Below are 22,894 nucleotides of genomic sequence, written 5' to 3' on the forward strand. Positions count from 1 at the left end.
AACCGATGCATTTTTCACACGTTAAGACAGACTTGACACTCATATGGTTGGTGAGATTGTGATATTAAAGAAGTAAATTGTTTAAATCCTCAGCGTATGTTTTGATTGCTAACGGAGGCAAACTGAACAACATCAGTACCTGCACTCACTGGGCAAACCCTTGATTCATGTTCTAATGTCATACAAAGAATTCTATTATTTGCCTGTCGTTGCTTGAAAATGTGGAGCAATTATTATGTTGTTGGTTTGAGGTTTTTTTTTTTTAATGGTCTTTGCAATAAACCAAAAGGATTAGAGGCCCAGTGGGGCATACAGTAGTCCATGATGTTTTTTAATGGGGGAAGGTCCTTGGGGGGATTAAGAGGGTGAACCATCATCTCAATGGTTGTTTCACTTGTAATCATTTTAGGTATTATGTTTCCATAACCCATTGCCACTCAGTGCTCTTTGCAACCCCAAGCACTGAAACACTGAAGCACTTAGCAATTATGCAATCACTGAAGCACTTTTCAATTAGCAAAACTTGTTTATTCTTACTCCTCCATCCCATGCCCAGGTTATGTGGCATCTCACTTTTTCAAACAGTGATTGAGGCTCATGAAAGAGCTGAATGACAGAAGGAGTAGGGGAAGCAATGAGTAGAGGGAGTTGACACAAAAAGGACGATGGAGAATTTAGGAGTTTGTAATAACTACACTTAATAGTAACTTATAATAACTTCCACAAACCTACAAAATATTTTCAACATTAAAAAACATTCTGTTCTGTTCTTGCATATGGCAGCTTAGCTGCCAGGTATTTATCATTTGTTGGAAACACAGCTGCACCACTGATGCTGTGCCTGTATTACCAGTACTGGTACTCATTTTACTGACCTCATAAGTTGTAATGACAGGTCAAGTCAACCCCACCTAGTTTTAATTCCACAGCCATCAGGGCTCAAACTCAGGACCCGAAGATCCTAAACCAGGCACCCTAACCACTAAGCCAACACCAGGTTTGAAACATTCTGTGTTATAGGCAGATATATTAGTGCTGCCCGGAGTTACACATAGAAACTCACAAATGACTCCTCATTCTGTTGTATTGCACTGACCATGCAGGGAAATAATTTACTTCAACAATACTGCTGTTTGAACTCTGGTTTTGAAATAAGCAAAACATAGCAATAACTAGAGGGGGAGCACTCAGGAGAGTGCAAAATCTCCGCCGCCAATACTGCTGGGTCACTCAAGTGAACCTTATATCTTATTCATTAAATATATCAACAGTGTTGACAGAGTTATAGTTCTTTTCTCCATTTTTTTGGCGGGGGTGGTGGGGGGGGGGTTGGAAATCACTTAAAACATGTAGAAATGCAAAAAAAAGAAATCGAAATTGTTGAAAAAAAGTTGCAAATATTTTTTTTTCTCTAAGAATTTTTTTTTTTTTGGGGGGGGGGGGGGGTTGGAAATCACTTAAAACATGTAGAAATGCAAAAAAATAAAATTCTCTAACAATTTTTTTTTGGGGGGGAGGGCAAAAGTCCAAAATCTAATGGCATGATCCTTGGACCATACCTACCCCCCCCCCCCCACAAAGTTTCGTCGAAATCGTCGAGGAGTTTTTCCGTAATACTGTTCACAAACAAACAAACAGAAAGGGGTGAAAACAGTAACCTCCGATCTTCGATGGCGGAGGTTAACAAGAAAAAGAGCAATCAGAGATTGCAAACCCTCACCAGGACTTGTTTTTTATGGCAAATAAATTGATGGATGTACGATATGAAAGGTGCTTGATTGCAAATTAAAGATCTAAATGGTCTGGTTGTAAATGTGTGAAGATCAAAGGTCTGAAGTGTTGTCAAGGTCAAAAGGTTGAAAGGTCTGAAAAGGTCAAAAGGGTCTTAAAAGGTCTAAAGAGTGTAATTTAAGGTCGAAAGGGTTGGAATTGTGTGAAGGCGTCGAAAGGGTCTTAAAATGTTTTAAAAGGGTCTAAAGGTCAAAGTGGTCTCCAGGGTATTAAAAGGTCTTGGGGGTCTTTGGAGTCCCCTGGGTCTTCAAGGCATTTTTGGTCCACTGGGACTTTGGGGGTATTTTAGAGATTTAGGGTCTTTTAGGTCATCGGGGACTTTTGGGGTTTTTTGGGTCCTCTTAGTCTTTTGGATCTTTTGGGTCCTCTGTCTTTTGGGTCTTAAAGGGTCTTCGAGTTTGAAAGCGTCTTAAGGGTCTGAAATTTTGTCTTAGGGTCTTAAAGGGTCTGAGGGTCTTCGGGGTCTCAAAATGGCCTTAGGGTCTTCATGGTCTTTATGGGTCTCAGGGTTGTAAATGTTTGAAAGGGTATTAGGGGATCATAAAGGGTCTTGGGGTTCTTAAGGGTCGAATGTAATTAATACACATACTTGTGTTTTGTGCAGACAAACAAAAACAAACAAACAAAAGGACCCAAATGCAATACCCTCTCCTCTGGCGAGGGTAATAAATGCAGAATCTCAACTTAGTTTACAAGGCATTGTAATTGTTTTTGCAAAAATGCCACGATCACATGATCCAATGAGCTAAAGCTGATTTATTGAAAGACTGCTGAATGATGAAGTGAATCGGCATAAGACATAATCTTGCAATATATTGTCATGATGATTTGTTTGCTTTATTTAGCTATGCTTATTGCTAAATACTTCTAGTGAATGAGGAAAGCCTCAGGAATAAGTTCCAATCTTAGGTAAGTTAAACAGTCACACATTCAGAACACTAACAGTGTAGATTGTGTTCGTTCAAACCTGTCACTGCAACAGGAATAAGTCATTATCTCTGATCATCATTGATCAGCCTGTCCTTGGGTGATTAATTAAAATGTCGTCCAGTCATCAGAACAAAAAGGCAGTTTTAAGTGATGAGTGGTCGAGTTTGCCCCTTACCACTGTGATTCAGAGGCTTTTCTTCACATAAAGTATTGCTATTTTTTTTCATTTCAGAGGTCACAAGGTCAATATATCTTGAACACTGGTAGTTGATGTAAGCGATTAAACTCCTAAGTGAAAACAGCCTGATGCACTTTTGGTTGGAAAATTGTTATATTGTCCTGCGCAGCATTCATCATGAGGATGCACTTCGTGCAACATTTAAGGTTGGGCCATTAAACAAAACAAATTTAATCAGTACTGCATTTTCGCCACAATTTCAATGAAAGTAAATCAACAGCGAAAGCTCTAGCTCATACCTTTTGTCCTTTGTTAGAGTTCGAATGATATTATTTTTGGAGCTGACGCACCACAGTGTTCGTTCTGCAACCAGCGTTTCTCTGTTGATACTCAGGATTAAATACCTTTCGGAAGTCTGCAGGTGTTCTCATTGGCAGGTTGCTGTGTACTTTTGCATGCAAGTTTCCGTATTTCAAAGGTAGCTGGGATCTTAATTCTGACTGCACAATAGCTCAATGAGATCTGTCAAAATGAAAGAGAAAAATTACATAAAACAAACAAATAATCTACTGAGTCCTCCCCCTCCTCCTTCATTTGCAGCACAAGGCTGTGGGTAGCAAAATAGGCTGGGGGCACAACTGTGCCGCTGATGCAACGCCCCTATTACCAGTACACTGGTACTCATTTCACCAACCTTAGAATGATGACAGACTGAGTCAACCCCACCTGGTGTTAATTCAACAGTCATCCATCCATTGGGACCATACTCTGTGCAGAGCATTGCTGCTGCCAAAGCAGTCTCCTTGGCTTTTGGGCACAACCCTGGACAGGTCACCACTTCGACACAGGATACCAGCAAGCTGGTACTCATTTTGCCGACCTCAAAAGGATGACAGGCAGAGTCAACCCCACCTGATATTAATTCAACAGTCAAATGGGATTTGAACTCAGGATCATAGGATCCCAAGCCCACCACCCTAACCATTAAGCCAACACCAGGTATCGAATCTAAGTGTTGAGTCCAAAGCACTTAAGAAATTTAAAGTCAAGCCTCACGAGGAAACAGCAAATGGCTTCCTTTTGTCCCAACATAGATCAATTGTGTGACTACATTTTATTTGAACAAGCCGTATAAATATAAATAGGCTCTCAAATTCTACTCTGGGTGATTTATTTATTTTTGCACCAGACTATCAACTCTTCTTCAAGTTACATCATTTTTATCCTCCATACCCCATTATATTTGAAAATCTTCACTCTTTTTCCAATCTTCTAATATTTAGAATAAAAAAACTACTTTTATCCAGTTCTCCTCCAATGCCATCAGTTGTTTTAGGTTGATGAACCTCATCTCTTGTTTGTGGTATTTCTTCCTCCAAAATGTGATCATCATAACTCTATGCCAAAGCCATGTACAGGAAACACAATAACTTCACATTAAGGACTCACTTTCAGATAGGGATGGATTGGAGGAGATGGAGTAGAACTTCATTCACCAATCGTCACAAATATCATGGAGCAAGCCAGCCAGATAATGAAATTGCACTTTGCAGGACAAAAAGACATGGGCAACCAGGTGCGGCTAAAAACTTTTGTCTTCCAAGTTGTTTTTACCAGAGGCAGCACCAAGAGGTCTTGCATCACTTATCACTCTCCAATATTCATTTCAGAGTAATCATTTAGCTTTGCTAGAGATGATCTTATTCGTTATGACAACAACACCCTTGCAGCTGTGAGGAAAGAATAATGTTGATCACATCTCGCTCAAACAACAAAATAATGTTTCACTGCTCATGGGTTTCAAGACAATAAGGCCACCAAGTTGGACCCATACATGGGTAACAAAATGACCAACCACATCCTGGTCTAAATTCACATTTGACCTTTTCACCCAAAATGACTCTTGGGATGCTTTGGCAAGAAGCAAGAGGATTTCTGCTCATGACAACACTGATAAAACAACTTGTGAGGAAATTTCAGAAAACAGCAATACTCTTTTTGAGAGTAATGACAATAAAGGCCTTCAAATAGGATGTCAGAATGACCTCAATACTTCATACGACCTGACCTTCATAAAACTGAATGTTTATATAAATGAGTTCTTTAGCTAAACAACAACATAATGATATAATTGTTCTTCTTTAGTTACCTTTATTATCTCTTCTGTGACGAGACGTCAATTATTGTACACTGTTGCAGGCCTCTGCTTCTTCCAAAGTTTGCTCCAAAATGTGAAATATCTTTTAAAATATCATGTCTGTGATGTTGGCAAATAACTTAGCAATAAGGAACTAATGGAGGATATAAAGTGCCCAATAGCGTGTGCAACTCCCCATCATTTCAAGAACTCAAATACTGATGGATCTACTTTGTTTTGCAAAATCTTCGTAATTCATGAAAGGAAAGCTTTAAGTTTGTATTCCGTCAGACTGAGCATGGCTTCGGTTATATTATTCTTATTTTTGTACTTGTCATCCTGCTGCTGAGCTCGACTTCATTCCCTCAATGCTTCGCTTGTTTTAAGCAATACACAATTCAGCTGAGGTTGCTCTTCCGTGTGCACTGAAAATATGTCAAAGTCATTGGTCTCAAACGGTCACAAGAGCACACAAATCCATTACGTTTTATGAACAAGAAATTCAATTAAATGTTCATAACTCATTAAACATTCCTACTGCACTGTACTAACTTTCACAATCATTTCAAGTGGTGATGATGGTGATGACGATGATGATGATGATGATTATGATGATGATAAAAAATAACCTATTTGAATGACCTTTATTTGATACTCATAGTTGTAATAAGAGTACATTTTTATTTGTATAATTTATTAGGTGAAACGATTTAACAGTGAAACTTGGCTGGCATTCATTAGATATAAATAAGAGATGTTGTTTTTGGGCTTGGGCCTTTCTAATTGTGAACTGATAATTGAACGCAATTGGGTGCAACATTGATCGTTTCAAATATTCTGCAAAAGTTTTTGAATGGATCAGATCAAACAATTTTTGCACAAATTCACGATACACAATGGCGGGAATGTAAACACACTGCAAACACAATGATGACACTAATTATTCACGGAACATCAGGATGGGAAGGTGGGTTCATGAAACGTGAGGGGAAAAATATTTTGTGAGCTTTGATATCCCCCCTCCCCCTTTGCAGCAACAGCAGCGGGGTCTTTCAAGAGGCAATTTTATGGAAGAATTTTTTTTGAAATGTTGCCTTGTGAGCTACAATCCCAAGTGTTGAGAATTCTACAGGAAGCCTTGCTCTTTGATCTACTCAAGTGAAAGCAAACCCATCAACAATTTAAATAGATTTATCTATGCTTGAAGCCATTTTATATTACGATTTTTTTTAAATAAACTTTTGTTTGTTTCATAACCCATACTTTAAAGCCTCACTGTTCACAGACATTTCTGAAATATATTTAACACTTCAAACTGTTGCAGAAAATGTGATGATGAGGTATATTCTATTGTTTTGGCTGCAATTAGGGATAACTATAGGAGCCGTGGCAATGGCCCCCAGACCTAATTACTTCACGGCATGTTAACCACAAGGAATTGTGAGATACAGCGGTTCGTTTATCTCAACATTGTGGATGTTCAACTTGTTTTAAAGGAGAGCGACCAATGGTGATTTATTACTGTGTTTGGTGATTGCCCACAATCAACTGAATGATCTGCAAAGGTGGCTGTGAACGAAATATGCAGAGATAATCTGCACAAGTTGGCTACTTCTTTCCTAAACTCATCAATGTTGTTGTTGTTAAAGTCAATCCTGTCAATTTCCAAATTCTTGGGAAAATAATAATACGGTCTTGAAAGTTATCATGCAGTGTAATGCTAACAGGTGACCTGTAACCTCCGAGAAATAAAAAGATCATGTAATATTACAGTTTTTATCAGGAATTTGTCTGTAATAGTATTTCACCAATGTAAACAATGCATTATGTCATTAGGAGTTAGGTCAATTTAAATAAGCCTCATAACCAATGGCAAATGTGAGAAAACATTTTAAGGACTGATGTGATGAGGCAGTGTGTTCAAGGTTATACAAACGAGATAATTGCAGTAGTCCAAGAGATGCTTAAGTATAGCAAGGCATATACATATATATATATATATATATATATATATATATATATATATATATATATATATATATATATATATATATATATATATATTTTCTTCCTAATTATTTATGCTTATATATTGAAAAATACAAGAATATCCTTGGTGAGTCTTGAACTATTGACAGTACAACTCATTCATTTAACTTTTTGAATGGCACTCATATCTTCAGCCGCATATTAAGATTATTTGGTTTTATTTTTTTCATTTGTCAAAATTAAATAATTTCAGCACATTCCGTTTGATTTCATCACGTCAGTTTTTGTGACTTATATTGTAATTATTTCAAGGTCGATAAATGCCATTGGTAAATTTTCAACAGGAAATGTATGTTTTAGTTCTGACAAATCCAAGTGACGACTTAAATATATTTTAGTGAATGAGTGGTTATGCATTGGTATAATGGTGGCATAATGCTGAGGACATCAGAGGTTAAAAGGGTTCAAATCCATCTGAAGGTACCAATAGGAATGATTTAGGCTACAAGGTTCTGGAAACTTAGGTCGTCTCAGGAGAATTACTATTTCATTAATGGATTGTAGGCAACACACCCGACTCAGTAACAACTTTAAGAAGGGGATAATCTGTCTTCTGGACTGGCAGGATGTTCTAGAGGTATGCACACTCGCCTCTAAGCTGTCTAGCCTGGATTTGAATCCCGACCCAGCTATAAACTGTCATCCTGGTGTTTCACAGGCAGGATGATTCAGGATTGTGTGTCCCATCCCTCAGATAGACATTAAACTGGGTGTCCCATCTGCTGCCATTAGTTGGTGGATCTTAAAGACCCCACAGTGTCCTTTGGAAGAGTAGGTGAGCTATCGCTGGCACCATGGCCCAATTCCAAATTCATGCCCTAACTACTGCTGGTAAGGCAATGGCAAACCACCGAGTATTCCCCTTTCTCAGGAAGCCTGCTTCAATGGCACTGACGCTCTGTGAAGAGTATGGTGTGAGAGAGCGAGTGCGCGAGAGAGAGAGAGAGAGAGAGAGAGAGAGAGAGAGAGAGAGAGAGAGAGAGAGAGAGAGCGAGAGAGCGAGTGAGAGAAAGAGAGAGAGAGCGAGTGCGAGAGAGCGAGTGCGAGAGAGCGAGTGCGAGAGAGCGAGTGAGAGCGAGTGCGAGAGAGAGAGAGAGCGAGTGCGCGAGAGAGCGAGTGCGCGAGAGAGCGAGTGCGCGAGAGAGCGAGTGCGCGAGAGAGCGAGTGCGCGAGAGAGAGAGAGAGAGAGCGAGTGCGCGAGAGAGAGAGAGAGAGCGAGTGCGCGAGAGAGAGAGAGAGAGCGCGAGAGAGAGAGAGCGCGAGAGAGAGAGCGAGTGCGCGAGAGAGAGAGAGAGAGCGAGTGCGAGAGAGAGAGAGAGAGAGAGCGAGTGCGAGAGAGAGAGAGCGAGTGCGCGAGAGAGCGAGTGCGCGAGAGAGCGAGTGCGCGAGAGAGCGAGTGCGCGAGAGAGCGAGTGCGCGAGAGAGCGAGTGCGCGAGAGAGCGAGTGCGCGAGAGAGCGAGTGCGCGAGAGAGCGAGTGCGCGAGAGCGAGCGCGAGAGCGAGAGCGAGAGCGAGAGAGAGAGCGAGTGCGAGAGAGAGAGAGAGAGCGAGTGCGAGAGAGAGAGAGAGAGAGAGAGAGAGAGAGAGAGAGAGAGAGAGAGAGAGAGAGAGAGAGAGAGAGAGAGAGAGAGAGAATGAATCCTTATTCTCTTCCTGATGTGGTGTACAAGTATTGCCAGTCCACTTCATCACCTTAAGGGCAGCTGGCATGGACACTGAAATGCCACCTCAAAATTCCTTTGAAAAAGTAGAACTACCATAAAACCCCCTAACCGTAAAGGACAAAAAAAAGGACGTTTCCTTATTTTTAATCTTCCGACCCTTTTTGTAAACCTCCATCTTAAATGGTGCAATTAGTTTGATACAGCTGTTAATACCAATTTTTTTTTTAATGCCTATCTGCCTTTAAAAGAAACATGGTCTCAGTTTTGTCATCAGTGGCTGGTCGGTCTTTCACACAAAATGTGTGAAACAAAAAAAAGTGTACGACCTTCACAAGAGTCATATGATGTGTGCTATTGTAAGTGATAATCCATGTATTACAAACTATAACCTGACACACACTTCATTCCTTTAGCAGGTGAATATCATTGTCATTTTAGAAACGCTCAAATTTGTTTCATTAACATGGCTGAGTCAATCAAGATAACATTGACGTCTTGACAAAATTTCAAAGACAAACCTCAATTTCAAAGGGTATCAAATTACTTGAGAAATATGGGGTTTCTTGCACAATGATGGTTTTTTTTTTTTTCAATGCCCAAGACTCAATTGCAATCTGGTGCAAAGTTAGCTGAATTGAAACTCGCGGATTTTTTTTTTATGTTGTCTTGTAATGCACACCAACGAGGACAGCAGCATCTACGAGACAATTTCTGAAAAAAAGGAGTTATATTTCTTGTTACTAAGTTTTCTGGTCTGGTCTGCTATTAGAATGAAAGAAGGTCTGCTTATTGCTGATAGCATGCAAACTTACATCAAAAAAAATCAAAATATCGAAAAAAATCTTCAAATTAAATCAGAATAGTGACACCGCATTTACCTTACACTGCAAAGTAAAAACCTGGTTGTGGAATCTTGCACGTTTTGTCCGTCGCAACTTTCTTGCTTTTGCTTTATTTGACTAGCTTTTCACATATCTGAAACATTCAACACGAGGCTCACGTGATCTTACGTTTTTTCAATCACTCCCATCATCCAACTCTGCTTCCATCTAACATTTGTCTCGTGGGTCATCCCTGTATATCCTGTCCTATTTTCCATTATTTTGCCTTTGCTGAACCAGTGATTTGGAAAAAGGATTAAATTTCCTTCTTTTTAACTTCATCCATATTCATAACTGAAACACCACAACTACACGGTAAATTTCCCCATTGCATTGATAAATGCCATGTTGCTTTTTGATGACACTTAAAAATAAATAATAGCTAGATGGGCATCCAAGTTCCGTTCACACTAAAATCGAATGACTACAAAATTTATGGTGGACATTTATGGATCGATGCTTTTCTTTCAACTTCATCAACACATCACAGATGACCTGAAAACTATAATGTCTCGGCTTACACAGAATATACCTCGTTCCTCAACTCGGATTGGCTGGGCACCATCTTAATGATCTTACAGTGGTGTAGCAGCTCATTGGATTGGATTGGTGTGCAGCAAGTCTGTAGCTTTGCTTCAGCTGCAGGTTAAAGTTGAGGCCTCAGTTTCCAGGCTGGAAAAATTAGGCAAGAGGTTTTCGATCAGCATCTTGTAGAAGTCATTTCACCAAGTTCTACTGCATCCACATCTTAACCAGGTGGCTATGTGGTGATGAGGTTCACACACGATCATAAGTGAAGGCCTGAAAAAGAGTTTGTGGCACTGGGTGCTAAAGCATTGGTGTATTCTGGCCATGCCTGAACTTTCTCAGGCCATATCGGTGACTTTGACAGAAAGCGGGACTGTCGGACCGAGGCCTGACGTTCCAGCATGAGCAGCCATTGCCTTGGCAAAGTCTGACCGTAGGGGGCGGCCATTCTCTCCACTTGCACTTGTGACAGACAAACGGGTCTTGTTGGTAAGGGTATCAGCAAATGCGAGCTTGGGAGGTTCAAACAAAGGAGATAAAAAAATTGCAATGAGTAATTGCCAGATTTATGTAATTCACAGACGTCACTTGAATTGAAAAAAAATGAATACAGATTACAAAACAAATGTGTGTAAAGAAAAACAAATCTGGTTAGGGACATCTTTATGTCATGTACAATGATGGACAAAGGTTTGTAGACTTCTGCAAAAAACAAACAAACAGGAAAAAAAAGCAGTTTTGGGGGCTGATTTAGCAGTCATGCTACTGGAATAAAGCTTGTGTGAATGTTGTTGCATCATGGAGTATTGTGAAGGCCCACTGGGACCTAAATGTTACATAGCTTTAGTGGCAAATAACCATTCCATGTTGACAGTCAATAAACCCCCTGCCTCACAGGATATTGATTATAACCGAGAATCATACCTTCATAGAACATACTTTTGCTCTCTGGGAAAATATGCACATCGAGGTGAGGAAGGTTCATTTCAAGTTTGAGTCTGCTGTCCTAATATTTTGGTGTGTGTGTGTATGTATGTGTGTATGTGTTTTGTTATTTAATTTAGCAACACATAACTATGTCATAACTAATCGTATTTAACATGAAACAAGTAGAAAAGACGTAATATGTCATACCCCCCCCCCCGTTGTTTTAGAAATTTTGCTGTGGAGTTAAAAGGTTAGCTCATATTTATGTACAACTAAAATGGCCATCAGTCTACCAGTTGGCCACCTTTGATCAGATCGCAAAATAAATTTAGGTGCATGTGTATGCCATCATGTACTGTGCTTGTGCCAAGTTTGAACAAAATCGGACCATGCATGTCTGAGAAATAGTTGGGGACACATTTAATAACAAAATGGCCGCCAGTCGGCCATATTAGATCTGATGTCAAAAAAAAATGAGGTGCATATCATAAGCCATCATTCGTTATCTGTATGCCAAGTTTGAACAACATCAGTAAATGCATGTCTGAGAAATGGTTGAGGACGTGTTTGACACCGGTTTTTTTTGCAACTAAAATGACCACCAGTCGGCCATCATGGATCTGATATCAAAAAAAAAAAAACATGATGTGCATAATCTGTCATCGTGTCCGTCATCGTGTGTTGTCTTTGTGTGAAGTACGAATAAAATCGGTCCATACATGTCCGAGATATGGTTGCGGATGCACGCACACACACACAGACACGAAAATCAAGACCAAATCTATAAACCTCCGTTTTGGACTAAGTCCAATGGGGGTTAATAAAGGGCAATGTCCAGGTGTGTACTCTGGAAGCAGATATGATGTGATGATAATTATTTACATTTCAAATGCCACCTGCAAGCTTTGTTTAAGAAATCACTTGTCTGGTACATTCTCACAACCTGAAAGTGTAATACTCAAGAAAGGAATATGCAATTAATTGAATAATAATCGAACTGTTTGATTAATAAATCCTGTATATGTCCTCCACATCAGGCAAATGTCCATTTAAATGACCTCTATCATCTGTCCTGGTGTATCTTAACAACACTGGAGTTTTTTTTTTTTGGACTGTGGTGCTGTTCAAACTGTACTTACTGATACAATTTTGATATTCCTTTATGCATCTCCAGAGATATTAACAAGTCACTTGAGCCAAGTGTCAAGTCAAGCCTCAAGTCACCATAGTACTACTTCAACTTGTGTCAAGGCCCACATTTACTTATAAACCGAGTGGAGTACAAGCGATCAAGGAACTAAGACACAGAGCTTCATTTATTGCAATGAATGTATGTTCTGAAAAACTGTTTAACTCAGGATTTTATTTGGCAACTTTATACGGTGGAAATTTTTTGCTTTGTTCCCAGTAAAAATAAATTTATGTTAAATCCGAATGCAATCACTTTGAGAAGGTTTGCTGCCATCATGAATAAATTAAAATCACTCAAGTGCAGCATAGAAGCCACCTTGTGATCGGCCGTCAGAGCATGCATGTTTTGTAAGAAAAGAACGGGTAAGGAGATTTTAATAATATACTTGTATATTTATTATGTACGATAAAATGAAATGATATCTTATGAACTTCAACGGTTGTCTTTTAAGATACCATACTTTTTAATGTTTTTTCCTTTTAAAAACATGTCATTATATAATTTACAATTATTGACGAAGTTAAAATAATCTAAGTCAAATGACATTTAATTAATCAGAAAATCATATTATCGTGCGAGGTTACCAATCAGGAGCAAAGTTTTCCCGAATCGGCACAAATGGTTATCCTTTAAATAAAGTTGTGCTTGCCATGATCCCATGCTGGTAAGACTGTTTGACTGGTGCTTGCCACTTGGACTTGGTGTGTTTTGTGCTGTCTGGGGAGTGGACACTCCCTTTAACCTTGGTGGAGAACAATATGCAATCTGGGGGCCGTAAGCTCTGGCCCGTTGCACATGTACAAAACACCGTCTATATCGCCATTCAACGAACTGCGCATGCTGGTGACTAAAAGTCATGTAAAGTACCATTTATTTTAAGTCCCATTTTAATTCGATCTTTATTCAATGATTATTATTTTTGAACATTGTCAACAAGTCATTATAAACTCAAGTCGCATTTAGTTTGCAAGCAAGTCGTAAGTCCCCAAATGCCAAGTTGCAAGTGCGAGTCTCAAATCAATTTCGTCAAGTCGGAGTCAAGTAGCAAGTCACAAAATTTTGAGACTCGAGTCGCCATTTCTGTGCATCTCATCCTGACAAGTATCAGATCAAGTTGAGTTTCACCAATAGCAATTGTAAATATCGGAAGTGGAAATCATTGTTATTCCCAGATGATTGTCTGCGTGTACAGCAAAGCATTATATGAGGATATAATGTATAATGAAACATATGACCAGGCAGGTGACATTTGGCACATTATGGATGTGCTTTATCCACACACCATTCATTTAATCAATTATCTATGTATGAATTACTTATTTTCTATGTACTGACTGCATTGTTGTTACAGTATCTTACTATAATTCACCATCTGTCTGTTGGGTCGCCGATATAGGTGACCCTTATTGTCAGTAATTCTGTCTGTTTGTTTGGATGTTTGTTCGTTTGTCATCAGCATAATTGGTAGTAAACGTGGGACGATTTTGACCAAACTCGGGTGGTAGGTACATCTTATGACCTAGTGCTTTGGAAATTGTGATGGTTGCTAGGGATGCTTTGGTTCCCTAGCAACAACCAAAAAACCTTCAAAATCAGTACCGTTCACGCGAAATCAATTTCGAAAGCCATTATCCCACGTAGGGTTATGAAATTTGGTACGAATGATCTACAGGTGATGCTCTATCAAATATATTCCAGTTTTTGTGATATATGGAATACTTTACCCGCAGCGCCCCCTACAATTACGGTATGCGTGAAAATTGAAGGCCCCCTAGCGACCAGGTGAGTGCATCGATACGAATGAAACTTTGCAGGTTCATGGTACTCAATGAGTACTACAACTTTGCCTCAGGACATATTTACCGATTTCGCTTACGTCAGGGGTCAAAGGTCAATTAGTGCAAAAATCGATAATATGCGAGAGCTGGAGGTGCCTTCGCGCCAAATGCTACTCCTCCTCGGGTTATGGTCAGATGGTCATGAAAATTCACACTAATCGTCTGGAATACATTGTGCACAAACGATCGAGCAGGATTTTCGATTTAGATCTTTGTTCACCCACAGCACCCCCTCAAACTTTGGGGATTTCCGATTTCAAACCGCATTTTCGGTACTTTTCATTCAAATGGATACCGAGTAGTTAGCAATGGATGGAACTGGATGAGATTTGATATGCATAATCTTAAGGTGATTCCCTATCTGCAATATGACATCCATTTTGCTCTACATCTTATAGTTTCCATGCTCGGTGACCCATCGCTGCCTACCGGCTTGTCTGTCTGTCTGTCTGTCTGTCTGTCTGTTCCCAGGTACTGCAAAAACGGCTGAACCGATCGCAACCATTTCTTGGGTGTGTAATCCTGGGACCTCTTGGAGTAAAATAGGCATAAATATAATATGACCCCTTGACGGCTCCTGTAGGGAGCAGGTGCTTCTAGTTGGTATAATTTAACATATGCATCCCTTTAAAATCTGGAGGGAGGGAAGTTGGACAATGTGCCAGCACGCAATGGCCAACCCTTCTAAGAGATACCATGTGACCTGCCCAGAAATCCCTCTGCTAAAGGGAATAAATACATATGTGACAGCCAGCTTTATGTCTCCATCTGAAAGACAGATCCAATGCCCCCTGCCATCAACAGGATATTTTTTTCTTGTTCATAAAGTTTCATTCCAACAAGTATCACCCAGATTAGACAACTCAAAGGCAAGCACGCTGCCAACTGTGCTGTCCCGCTGTCCCATTCTGTTCACCTCCATTTTCCCCCTGTTCTCTTAAGGCGCTGTCACACCTTGACGATTTAGCCAGCATATGCCAACTTATGAAAAAATTGTCTAAAACGCTGGCACATGTCGAATACGTTATGGGTAAGTTTTGATAACATTAAGAGCATGCTGAAAAACACTGCCATACGTCGTAGTATGCTGGCTTTCATCGTTGTACTTTGCGGTTGTCCTCAAATTTTAGCATGCTTGAAATTTTACGACGTATGCCAGCGTATGACTCGCGTTTCGCTACGCTGGCCATAAGTTGTAGGCACGTTATGCGATCATTGACACACGTTACTTGTAAGTTACTCATAAGTCGAAACACGTCGAGGTAATGCTTAGCGGACCCAAAACTTATTTCTAACCTATGAGTAACGTGCTTTAAACCTATGTGTAACGTACCTCCAACGCATATTGACGTATTTGATTGACGTCTTCCAGACAACCACAGAACTTACTGAACGTGTTTCTAATTTACAGCTACCGTATAATGGCGTATTGACAGCGTTTGAAAAAAAAAAACAACAATAACTTCCAATATTTCGTCACGTGCTGTTACGTCACGTCCGATTGCCTCTTCAGTTTGCTCATGTCTCATTCTTAGTTCCTCCTCTGTGAATATTTTCTGTTTGAGGATATTGTCACGTCGACGTCGAAACTTAAAAGCAAATGTCTGAATATATTTTAAAATTCGTGATAGACTCAAAAAAAAAAAATAAAAAAAATAAATAAAAAAAAAACACAACAACAACAACAACAACAACAACAACAACAACAACAACAACAACAACAACAACAACAACAACAACAACTTCAGATATTTCGTCACGTGCCTTGATGGAGCCAAGTAGAAAAAAGAAAATGTGCCTTGATGGAGAAAGTAAGTTTCGGGTATGCTAAACATTACCTCGACATTTTTCGACTTACGCGTAACTTACAAGGAACTTGTGTCGACGTGTGTCAACGATCGCATATCGTGCCTACAACTTATTCCCAGCGTAGAGGAACGTGTGAGCCATACGGTGAGTACGTCGTAAAATTTTCAGCATGCTTGAAATTTCACGATGTACTAGACATACGACGTATGACAGCGTACTTCATCGTTTTTCAGCATGCTCTTCACGTAAACCAAACTTACCAATAACGTATTCGACTTGTGCCAGCGTTTTAGACACATATTTCAGAGGTTGGCATACGCTGGCTAAATCGTCAAGGTGTGACTGCGATGTTGACACTTCCAATTCTCAGGCGGTTATGATTTGAATCGGCGAGCGACAGCTTTTTAATAGGCTACGCCACGTGATCGTCGGCGATATGTGCAGTGCGCTATGCCTAAGTTAGACTATCGTTGGGCATGGGTTGTGAACGCCGACAACACCCTAATCATTCATTGGTATAAGTTATCTATAAGACAACGAAACGTTCTGTGTACGTTACTAATATGCTATGCAAACGACCAACTCGTTATGAATACGCCAAAAACTTTAAAAAAAAAACATCAAAATTTCAGCGTACGTCAATGTTTTACATACATTTTTATACGTTGCCATTGCTGGCTAAATCGTCAAGGTGTGACAGCGCCTTTAGCTGTAAAACCACTTCTCTGTGTTCGAATTTTCTCACTCTCTCCCTCCCCCAGTTATGCAAGATGGAGGCTCACAGACAAATTTTGTTTTCCATCAAATGATCTTTTGTACCTTATACTCTTACTAAAATTGTTCATTTAAACACTCCAGTTCTTTCTATCATCTCCATACTACATATCGTCACCCTCATAACAAAAGTGTCTCAGTCATTTTTTCCAGTTTTTGAGATTTTCTGCCTAAGTCATCTATAGCCATGACGTAATCATAATGAGTAACAAGACTTGTGTTTCATTTAGCTTCCATTAACAACTCTGTGCACAAGAAATGGTGAATAAATATTCGTTGATGAAGAATTGCTGCAGTTTTTTGTGTTTTTCTCAAAACTGGAAAAAAACGACTTCGGCACTTTTGTTATGAGGGCAACGATATGCAGATAGTGTAATTTTTAACACCAATCCAACGGTTTTATAGTTGGATCGAAAATCGAGTGAAGATTATATTGTGTAGAAGCAAGTGCATAACCTCTATGCCATCCTTTCCATATACATATAACATACAGAAAAATAGCACGAGAGCAGAGTAGAGAGGGAAACAGCAGAGTGTCCAAATACATTCACAAATCAATGATTCAGCACTTCTTCTCTCAGTCTTATTTTTCATGTCCATATTCCAGTCATTGCTAAGACTTCCACACACCGAATACGTTTATCTCGAGTTCATATTGGGTCATTCTATTCTTCCAGAAATTTCCCAGCAATACATAAACCTGTAATCCTGATAATCTGAGGATTATGCCTGGTGATAGCTTGAATCAGGGAGTGTGGGAGATGCGGTGATTTGTTTCTGCACCAGCTATTAGGATCCCACATTGATTTAGACATCTGCAACTTGAGAAAGCAAGCACTCATATTTTCCACTCAAAAAATAATGACCTGATGATTTTCCTCAACATGTGTGAAAAACCTTTTGCATGCAACAAATAAATATTCCCCGTGGGAGATTGATGGTTATTTCTCCAACAGGTGGAGTGAAAACGAGGGATGAGGGGAGGGAGGCCGTAACCTCCTTTCCAGGAGAGATTTGGCCACGAGGAGCACAACTTAAGGGTAGGGCATGATTTTGATGCCGCATGGCCATTTTGGTTTGGATACGGCTGTCAGCTTCTGAGAAGAAGATTCTTGAATGAAATCCCAATATTTCGGGGCAAAACCCCCCTATCATCTCGTTTCTAGAGTGTGCATCCGGATGGGAAGCCCAACCCCATGATAATTTGCTGTCCTAATGCATCGGACCAAATTTGGTCCATATCGGTCAGGTAGTTTGTGAGGAGATGTTTCAGTCAAATGTTAACGGACATACGTATGTACGTACGTACATATGTACGTACGAATGGCCAGACAGCAGGACCCACTCTCTGAGATATTTCGCGGAAATAACCTAAAAACGATTGACATCCATTTTGCCATGTGGTGATTCACATTACTTTTGTGACATCATAGGCAGATAAAAAAAAAAGATTAGTCCCACCAATTGTTTGTTTTTAATGTGAGGATTGGTCAAAAATCAAATAGTAGCCTTTGATATGTTTTGTGGAATATTTTGAAATCCCTTCTGAAAGTCCAAAATTATGAGACACCATTACTATCCTCTGCCTTCTCAGAACATGCTTAAAACTCTCACTGATCTATTAAACAAGCCATTGATTTAATAAACTCATTCCGATCATGCTTGATGAAATGAGATCTTTGAAGATCCCACCTAATAATCGTTATTTATAATGTCAAAAATATCCTCGATACTAAAGTAAAGTGAACAAGCATGCAATTTCACACAATCCTTGTAACCTTTCTTCAATATCAGGATTATATTTAACACTTTCATTGAACTAGCTCGTAACTAGATTTATGAACTTGATTGATTCTCCTGCCACAGCACGATTCAATTCCAAGACCAGAGCAGTGCCACAAACACTGCAACATCGTATTCTTTTGCACTTCCCTCATTTTCAGCATAACTTTCTTTTCCCCTCTTGGAAAGTTAATTTGTACCAAATTATAATATAAACATCACCTATATTTTGAGAGATAACACAATTCCCGCTTTATTGCATCTCACTGTTTGCTATACCAATAGCCTTGTTCTTTGAACCAGTTTTAAACCAGCTGGAATTTTCAAATCTGTTAGCCAACTCACATACTCTGGTTTCCTGCAATTACTCACCTTCAAAAGCCTTCTCATCAGCCTCGACCCATCTTTCATCTTCTCTGATGCACAACCTGGCTAGTTTGTATACAATGCTTGTCCAATTGCCATCCCATATTCGTTCCAATTACCTTCCCGGTTCTGTCCATCCAATTAAGCTACATTGCATGATACCAACTCCCTAAAGACAGCTTATATCATTCTTTTCCTGAAGACCGTTATGCAAAATGTTTATCAACCAACATACAGTGTATGTTGCAGTCTTTCCTCATTCTGATCATTTCTTCATCTATCCCTCAATCAATCCTTTATTCTTTTGAGTAAATTTTCGAAAGTTTGAGTCTGTCTGTGTTTGTCTTTGAGTAGAGTTGTCAAATGACGACAGTTCAGGCATGCATTGGCTGTGGTGCAAATCGAGTCCTGGACTTACCTGCAACCGTTTTGCATCAGAACGAGACTTGTAGCAGAATTCAATGAGAGCCACCAACATTGCAAGACCGAGACCTCCAACTAGAATGTAGAAAACTCCTGCCACATTGCTGAGACTCAATGCACTGGTCTTCTCCTGGAGTAATACAGTGAAGGATAATTACTACAAAATAACTTTAAAAACTTGAACTAAGATAATGTCATGTAAAGCTGTTAATTGTATTTTCAAAATACTATACATAGAAGGCGAATTGTTTTGTAATTCAGAGTAACTCATAAGAAAGGCATTCAAAAAGTTATATTAACCCTTTGAATCCGGGCAGCCATTTTACCAGCAGCTATTCAAAACCTCCATCTACCTGAGCGGTCGGATTTTTCTCCAGGGAGCCCAGGGTAGGCGAGCCGAAAGGCCAATGAGCTCAGGGTTCAAAGGGTTAACGATTATATTACACTCATACTAGTCAAATACATGATAATGCTTTTTTGTCAATATAAAATACATACAAGTAGGAATGAAAAAAAAAATCAATTTTCTAATTATATACACTTGTATGTTTTAGAATAAGACAATACGTTGGTGAAGTTTCTGATTCGTATAACTTTTTGAATTCCCAACATATTTATGAGACATCATAACCAAGATGAAATCGGTCCATGGTCGAATGGTCAGTGTAAAGCAGTATGCCTGGACAGTATATCAACTTTCCCTGGCTCAGCATCCTTTTGGTATTGATCGACCAGACACGCGTACGTTGCTAAATATCAAGGTTGTGAATTGCTTTCCTCTTCACAACCTCCCCCTGTAGACGTGTACAGCAAACCCTTCTTACACGCTGTAGATGTGTTCCTGGGAAAACAATGTATCTCAAATTTAGTGGACTTTGAGACCATTTTAACATAGCAGGTACAGCGATAGGTTCCTCCACCGTGAAAGTTCTTATTTTGTAATGTTAATTTTACACAACATAGTGACTATTTGCATGTACAGATGTATTACATATAAATACCACAATTAAAGTGAAATAAATGTAAAGTCAAAGTAAATATGGTTTTTTAAATAACACCTACATTTTATTGAATAAAATAACACAAGAAAGCACTTCTGACAAATGAAGTCATTGACTCATGAGAAAAAAAAGAACTCTCGACTTAAGGAGCAGGTGCTTCCACTCCTCGGACATCTTCCGATGCACAGTCCTGTGGCACTGGTGGGTTGGTGGGAAGGCATTACTGTTTGCTGGATCCACCAGCAACAGGAGCTGTATCATCAGATTCTTCTTCCTGAGATGGCCCTCTTTGTGGCTGAGGTTCCTTATTTGGTCTCTTCATGAACTAGGCAAAGTCATTAAGAGCGAGTTGTCTCTCCATGTTTTTTCTCGTGAGAATCTTATGGGAGCAGGAGATACCATAATTTTAAACAGTGCCTTGCAGCACAGATCCTTTCCCAATTATCATTCTGCTCCAACAGGTGCAGGATTTCATTAATTTTTCCAAGAGTCTCTTTCAACACACTGGTGGTGAGGACCTTGTTAGGTGGAGCCTCTTCTGCTGTCTCCTAAGCCTCCAATGCCACATGCCTCTCCAACTCCTGCAGCTTGTCATTAGTCAATTGCTCATTATGAGAAGTCAGAACTTCCTCCACATTCTCGGCAGTAATAAAAAAAAATCAAAATTTTTCATACCACGTAATAACCAAATTGCATACTCTAAGACCATGTACTCCAAGGTATTGCTGTACTCTCCAAACTAATGTTCTTTGCTAATTTGTCTATATTGTCCAATGTCATTGTCCTTAAAACAATGTCACTGCAGCAAAAGTCACCGTCAAAATAATTTTCACAAAATGCACATGTTCAACTCCTGGAATCAGTGATTACGATGTTGGCAGCAATGCTCATGGAGTGCAATACTTTATTATGATTACCAAATAAGCATGGGTTAACAGGTTTTCCTTCAATCTTTTTTTCATGGTAATCATTCACAATAAAGTTATACATTTTCATTGCCATGCACCAGAAATTACCAAATTGAAAAGCTTCTAAAAACAGAATTTCAATTATGCAAACACAATGCATCTGTTCTGGCAAAATAAGTGGTTCAAATGTGAAGCCACATGGCCGTGCTTCGAGGCATGTGGATTTGAGCACACCAGCCCCTCTGAGACAGCAGTGCAGTAAAACACTGCGTTGGCTCATAACCTCTGCATGAGATATTTCTCACCAGAAGTTCATGTCGCAAATATCGCTTCCGCTTTGAATCTCTTGAGCCACTGGAGATAATTTTAGCTTCATAAGCTGGTATTAACCTGTCGTTGAAAATCATGCTGGAGCTCAACGATAATGGCAGTCCATGCATGAGAGATTATTTTGATGCAAAATTACGGGGCCAGCTGCAGCATCTCCAGCGTTGAATCGTCATAACTGTTCTCTTTGTGTGGTTTAAAATGTTGTGGTTGGAGTAAAAAAAGAAATACTGAATATTGATTTTGTGGTGCTTTGGCAAGTAGAGAATTCTCAAAAAAAAGAGATCAAAACAACAATAACAATGATTTCAAACAATCGCTATATTACTTTCATCACAATAATGAATAACTCCAGTTTTGGATGCACCCTCCAATTTCATCAAATCTTGTAGATAGTAATTGCCTATTGAAAAAAGGGAAAATGTGTGCAGCTATCATGACCAAGTTGTAAAGTTGTGTGTAAGGAGCAGTCTTGGGAATTCCCTCCATCAAGCATGAATGGATCTTTGCAATCTGTAATCATGAGTTGCCCAGAAGGTTCCTGTTGTGGTCATCCAATGGAAATTAAACGAGACGAAACCCACATGCAGTTGACTCCAATTCTAACACCAACCATTTCAAAGAAACCATGTTGATATTGTGTTTGTCTATAATAATATGGTTTTCTTCACAAGGAAGTTCAACACACGAGGATGACATGAGGACCATAAAGCTTGCGAAATGTTTGCCAACATGTGGTTGTTTGTCCAAGATCTATCTTTTGTTAATGCTAAGGGTTGAGCAAGGAAGCAGCATGTACCATTTTAAATAGCTTTGGTATGACTCGGCCGATCCCACTTTTTCCAATGAAACAACGTGCGACATTCGCAGCTTCGCCATTTGCAAATTCGTCATTTATGGCATTTTTCAGGACTCAGGAACCGACGGGAACCTATCCCATTTTTTCCCATTGAAAAACGCGTGACATTCGCGGCTTCACCAATTGCAGTATTTTTCGCAGGTCACGAACCAATGGGAACCTATCCCCCCCCTCCTTTTTCCATTGAAACAATGCCCCACTATTTGTGGATTTGCCAGTTGCAGCATTTTCTAGGAACATGTCCCCTGCAAATAGCATGGTTCAACAGTATATGTATACGTGTGTGTGTGTGTGTGTGTGTGTGTGTGTGTGTGTGTGTGTGTGTGTGTGTGAGAGAGTGTATATATATATATATATATATATATATATATATATATATATATATATATATATATATATATATATATATATATATATATATACACATTTTGATGTAGATATAAATATAGGTATATATTATATATATATATATATATATATATATATATATATATATATATATATATATATATATATATATATATATATAT

General features: G+C 39.3%; 1 protein-coding gene across 2 annotated transcripts in view; it reads right to left on the bottom strand.

Moving 5' to 3' along the window:
- Window positions 1-213: 213 nt before the first annotated feature.
- Window positions 214-22,894, bottom strand: part of LOC147024758 (glutamate receptor 4-like) — a 584,244-nt gene continuing 561,563 nt past the window's right edge. Inside the window, exons 15-17 of one of the 2 annotated variants that reach the window (XR_015059188.1) lie at window positions 19,265-19,399; window positions 10,163-10,670; window positions 214-3,421 (exon numbers count right to left, since the gene is read on the bottom strand). Coding sequence is in view for 1 of the 2 variants with exons in the window: in XM_085885009.1 (XP_085741135.1) it covers window positions 10,497-10,670; window positions 19,265-19,399 (309 nt within the window). In the remaining variant the exon portion in view is untranslated. Of the gene's footprint in view, window positions 3,422-8,664; window positions 10,671-19,264; window positions 19,400-22,894 lie in introns of those variants that run through there. The other variant, XM_085885009.1, reaches the window with a different exon arrangement.

This window comes from Eptatretus burgeri, chromosome 6 (genome assembly GCF_056783735.1).
Source record: "Eptatretus burgeri isolate ZD-2024b chromosome 6, Ebu_testis_v1, whole genome shotgun sequence".
In the NCBI taxonomy this organism is placed as follows: domain Eukaryota; kingdom Metazoa; phylum Chordata; class Myxini; order Myxiniformes; family Myxinidae; genus Eptatretus; species Eptatretus burgeri.